The 5,330-nt window shown below is 35.8% G+C and overlaps 1 protein-coding gene across 1 annotated transcript; it reads left to right on the top strand.

Moving 5' to 3' along the window:
* Window positions 1–339: 339 nt before the first annotated feature.
* On the top strand, window positions 340–4,720 carry LOC134750743 (uncharacterized). The gene is made up of 3 exons (XM_063685985.1): window positions 340–3,103; window positions 4,276–4,413; window positions 4,497–4,720. The coding sequence occupies exons 1-3, from the start codon at window positions 2,974–2,976 to the stop codon at window positions 4,718–4,720; spliced, it is 492 nt and encodes a 163-aa protein (XP_063542055.1). The 5' UTR covers window positions 340–2,973.
* The last annotated feature ends 610 nt before the right edge of the window (window positions 4,721–5,330 follow it).

Genomic DNA, 5,330 nt, shown 5'->3' with positions numbered 1-5,330 from the left:
TATGATTGAAAATAATTAACTTTTTTTAAATATTATTATTACTCATAATTTTTTGCGTAAGCAATAAATATAGATTTGTATGAGAAGTTCTCAATCAATCAATCAATAATTTTATTGTAAGTACATAGTTAAATTATGTACATAAGGTGTTTTTTATTAAAAGCGTCTCTTAATTATGTTCTACCAGATAAGGCATGCAATATTTATAATAAGTTATTTGCAAGTACAGAAACAAATTAACAATTCAATATACACTAATGGCAAAATATTACAGAAAATTAAATGTCAAAATATTACACAATAATACAATTCTTGGTCAAAACAAAACAATAGGTACTATCGGCCAAAGCCAGAGTCGACCACCTTAAAGGCGCATTTTGTTTGAAGCGGGAACATCTGCCCGAGGCTCGTCAGCTTTTGTCCACCAATGAAATTTGGGGGCGGACCACTAGAATTTCTTTTGAAGTTTTTTGTGATTTTCTGTCAGAATGTAAACAGTGGTCCAATAAGAATAACAGCAAAATGTTATAAATATATTAATACGTATTACAAATGCGTATTACAAATTGAATAAAATGATAGTGTGTCTAATCTTTCAAACGTTTTAAACGTATTTTTGTAAATGTTTAAATATGAAAATAATTGATAGTTTAAAAGCACTCGGAGAATACGGCCACGGCATTTTTAACCAAAATTAGGAGGGTTTGATGAAAATGCAAAAATGTTATAGAAACACCAACTTTTATTAAGTTTGCGAAATGGGGAAACAAGCATTGCTTTATAGAATCAACTAACAACAACGCCAGTAGTGCTTACATATTCGATGAAAACGAACTGGAAGATTTGGTTCAGACAAAAATTAACAATCTCGACGGCTTTACCCATCTGGCTTTCGATCCTTTGAGCCGCGATGGGTTTTATTTTTCTTTATATCATGATATCTTACGGTGGCCCTGGAAAGGATTGTTACATCATTTTAATATGCCACCATACCTCAATATAAAATTAAATAAATAAATAGATTGTGTCACGGATTACTATCCGTATTACATATTTGAATATTATTGGAATATTCAATTTCGACGTTTCAAGTTCTCTATAGCACTCATGATAATTGTAGGTAATTACTTACCAAATTTTACAAACATCTATAAAACATGAAATAAAACATTTCATTAAAAATTCAATTGTTAGGGTTCCTTACCCAAACAGTAATAAAAAACGGGATCCTATTACTAAGACTCCGCTGTCCGTCCGTCTGTCTGTCCGTCTATCACCAGGCTGTATCTCATGAACCGTGATAGCTAGACAGTTGTAATTTTCACAGATGATGTATTTCTGTTGCCGCTATAACAACAAATCCTAAAAACAGAATAAAATAAATATTTAAGTGGGGCTCCCATACAACAAACGTTGTAAATTTAAATCTAAAGAACTCTGGTGTGTATTTGCCTTTTGTCGAGCCACCTTTTTATCTTACTGACTGGTTAGGTTGAAAATTTCAAAAAAAAATAATGGAGCAACAACAATGGAGGAACAAGTTCAACAAAGAATTAGAAATAATACTACTATAGAACTGTTTTATTATTTAATTGTGGTCCCATAGTAAATTAAAAAGGAGCGCTGTGCCTCCGCTCCTGCAGAGGAGCCGGTGGCCACCATATAACAGCCGCCACAAGGTCAGGTGGTGGTGTTGGCGGCAGTGTAGGTGACCTCGGCGGCGAGTCCAGTTCGCTCGCCGACGAAGTCGACGCCTCCGGTGTCGGCGGTGGTGTTACACCGTCCGGCGATGACGGTGGTGGCGTATTAATTCCGCTGCAAACAGAATAAACAGTTTATTACTTATTTTAAACTTTATTGCACAATGCACACAAAAAGAGTTCAAAAGGCATGCCTTAACGTATTCTCTCCCAGTCAACCATTACGCCAAACAGAAATGTGTAAGCGCTGGGGAGCGCTCAGAAATAGAGACCAAAAATATAACCGATCTAGAATAAAATTAGAACAGATTTGACAGTGGCAGTTAGTTGTTATCTTAATTTTGATCTTCCAATATCACGTCATTAATTAGAACTAAATCACTATGTCTAAATCCTAATATGTGCAAATGATAAGGTATTAATACTACGTATATCGATACCCTAGTGGTCAATTGTGACTTATTTTGTAGAAAAATAAATATCTTTGCACCAGTGAGCATACTATAGTGTAATCACCATTTCACTGAAATCTTAACTTTTTTCGGAACTTCCGCACAGTCATATGGGCACTAGGGTATCAATATCCAAAATTGGTGATTTAACTTTATTTTTAAATACAATATTATTCCATGAGTACTTACTTTCTTTCCATTTTAGAACACAAACACAAGTCTCCTGTTTCACGTAAGATCTCACAAGACCAAATGACGTCGAGACGATGTTAAAATATTTTGGATTGTTCGAAGTGTTAATAAATTTAAGTTTTAGCCACTTTAGTTCTGGCACTCTCAAGTTCAGTCGATAACAGCTAACAAATCAATTCCCTCTGCAACATAAGAGTGAAATGTTTACCACAATTCTCTTTTGCATAACAATAACGCGCTTTTCTGTAATAGCTATTTTTTCTTGTAGTCTAGGGACTCTGACTTATGTTATATGTTAGTATGACATGCCATGATTACAATTTTCTCCTTTTTCGGGCAGTCGTGTAAAAGATGTCAATTTTCTTTTACATTTATATGTGAGTAATAACATCGAAACTACAATAAAAACCGACGATGGGTTCCATAACATTACGCAAAAAACGGCAAAAAAATCACGTTTTTAGGGTTCCGTACCCAAAGGGTAAAAACGGGACCCTATTACTAATACTCCGCTGTCTTGTGAATTTGTGATATTTCATGGTAAGTAAATTATTCGACACGTGATGCTGATGGTAGTCGATAATGTTAACTATAAAGACTACTTAATATTTATCACTTATTTATTGTAGATGACTCTGAAACACGAAGCAATGGCTATAAAAAATATTATGATCACGGCGCGAGGACCTTTTTTTGTTTGCGAAAGTGGACTGAAGGACTCTAGCAGGAAGGAGATAACGCATCGGAAGAGCACACGAGGTTTGTTTTAAATAATTAGTTACTTACCTATTGTAGTTAAGTCAATTTGTTTTCTAATGTTGCCTAGTTATTTTATTATTACTGTAATAGTAAATGCTTCTTGTTTGTGATAATCCGCTAATATGGTTCCAATGGGTGGAAAATTACTTGTGAAAATGATGTTAAAAAAAAGTGTATATGAATGCTACACGGTATTGAGGATCGGTAATAAATAAGTTTAACGTTTAAGGTAATAAAGACAGTTATAAGTGCTCCCTCTGTGAACAGTTTTAAGAACAGACTTGATAAACATTTAAAATAAAATAAAAAATGAACTTTGTACTAAAATAATCATGGGTAAATATAATAATCGTATAATTATAACTATTTCTTTAAAATATAGCATAATTAAGAAGAGCATATCTGTTTGTGTCTTGGTAAAAAAAATAACCATGACTAAAATAACTGTTTGCAAATAATAATTATGGGTCAGGTAAAAGTCATTCTATGATAGAAAGATACACATCTGGTGGCCGTTAAATAATTGTTCGACCATACTTGGAAGCTTTTTTTAAACAAGCCATAATGAGTTCTAGGATACAGCGCCCGCGCCTTTAACCCATTATTTAGGCTTAAGTTTTATTAGTAAGTTACGTAATAACTCTGTTTACTGAATGTCTGTTTGACTCGGCCGCACTCGTTAGCGCTAGCTAAACCGATTAAGTTGAAATTTCGTATATAGTTGGAGTCCCGGGAATGGACATAGCATAGTTTTTATCCCAGAAAAGTTGGAAGCTTTTAAAGGGTTATTCCACGCAGACGAGTCGCGGGAAACTGCTAGTTTGATTATAATTTATGCTGACCCTTATGTTGTTGTAAGTATTAAGATGGCGGTGTGGCGGACCTTAAAGGGTTTCCTATTTCGTTATTCGGCGGTGTTGAGAGTTCCCAAAACAACTCTTTGAGAAATATGATATAATAAACAAAATGATAATTGGTAAACTGTAAGCTCGATCTCTACGATGCTCTTGTTCAGTTCAGTGACGAGGCCCGAACCGAACATATATAACTAAATAAAATAATGGATTTTTTGAGAGACATTTTTCAATGCCTTAGGTAAGTTCTGTAACTATATAATACATATTCGAGTTATGTAAATTTACAAATTCATAATGGGATATGTTTGCTTGAAGCTTCAGGACACGAAGACAGCGAGAGGGTGCGGAGGACGAGGCGGAGGGCGCAGAGGCACAAGCAGCAGAGCAGCCGGCGTCGTCGCCGGCAGCTGAAACATGCTGGGGGTGCGGCATGCCCCTGCGCCTTTGCCTTAGGTAAGAACGTTCAGTACTAAGTCTTAGTTTCCCCTTGCGTGACATTATCGTTGAAATTTTCATTTTGTTTCGCTTTTTGTTAGAGGGCCTCAGATGGAACCCTCGGCGGCTTCAATACCGCCGACCCCGCCACCGACCCCGGTTGGGGTTGCGCGCCGTATTCGACCCTCAAGGCCGGGCTCGGGGCGGACCAGGTCGCGGCCGGTTGCTATTCCGGGGCGTCAAGACCGACGCACCCGGCCGCCGACCGCAGCATTACCCTGCGCTTCGTTTTTGTAACGAGCCGCAATGGTTCTATGCGTCTTAGAATAGATGCCAATGGCACCTACGTCATTTGTGTCAACTCCGCCATTTTAAATAATTTCCTAAAACTATCTCGACAAAAAAATTGGACCGAAGCGAACGAAAGTGAGTGAAGGTCTATGCTTTAAATTTGGCAACGTAAATAACCACTTCCTTCGCTAAAACTACAAAATGAGCGAATACTACTATAGCATCAATGTTAACCTATATATTTTGTTATTGCAGACAGCCGCCGCCGTGAAGCCGCGGCCATCACGTATTAAATTAGTAAATAAGCCTACTTATTATTATATTTTTTTAATAAATGTATGAGTATAACCTTATAGTCATACATTTATTCAAAAAATTATAATTATTAAAAACTTAGTGTAATCATAATATAATAAGCCTAAATCTTAAATATTATCAAAAATTTCATCCACTTTGTAAAAGCAACCTCTCAATAAAAATATTTTCAATTCCCTATGAAACACCGAGTGATCCGTAATGATTTTTAGTTCAGTAGGCAATCTGTTATAATGGCTTATGGTTTTAGATATAAGTGTTAAATGCGACTTGTGTAAGTGTAATTTGTTTGTGTTATTTGTGTAAGTTTAGTTTTTAGTTTTTAATAT

Source organism: Cydia strobilella, chromosome 20, assembly GCF_947568885.1.
Source record: "Cydia strobilella chromosome 20, ilCydStro3.1, whole genome shotgun sequence".
Classification (NCBI taxonomy): domain Eukaryota; kingdom Metazoa; phylum Arthropoda; class Insecta; order Lepidoptera; family Tortricidae; genus Cydia; species Cydia strobilella.
This window is presented reverse-complemented; position numbering and strand designations above follow the sequence as displayed.

Bases quoted from the DNA above. Each gene is read 5' to 3' on its own strand.
- LOC134750743 (XM_063685985.1), top strand. From the start codon at position 2,974: ATGACTCTGAAACACGAAGCAATGGCTATAAAAAATATTATGATCACG. The intron at 3,104-4,275 runs GTTTGTTTTAAA...GTTTGCTTGAAG, and splicing joins GCATCGGAAGAGCACACGAG to CTTCAGGACACGAAGACAGC. The intron at 4,414-4,496 runs GTAAGAACGTTC...GCTTTTTGTTAG, and splicing joins CCCCTGCGCCTTTGCCTTAG to AGGGCCTCAGATGGAACCCT.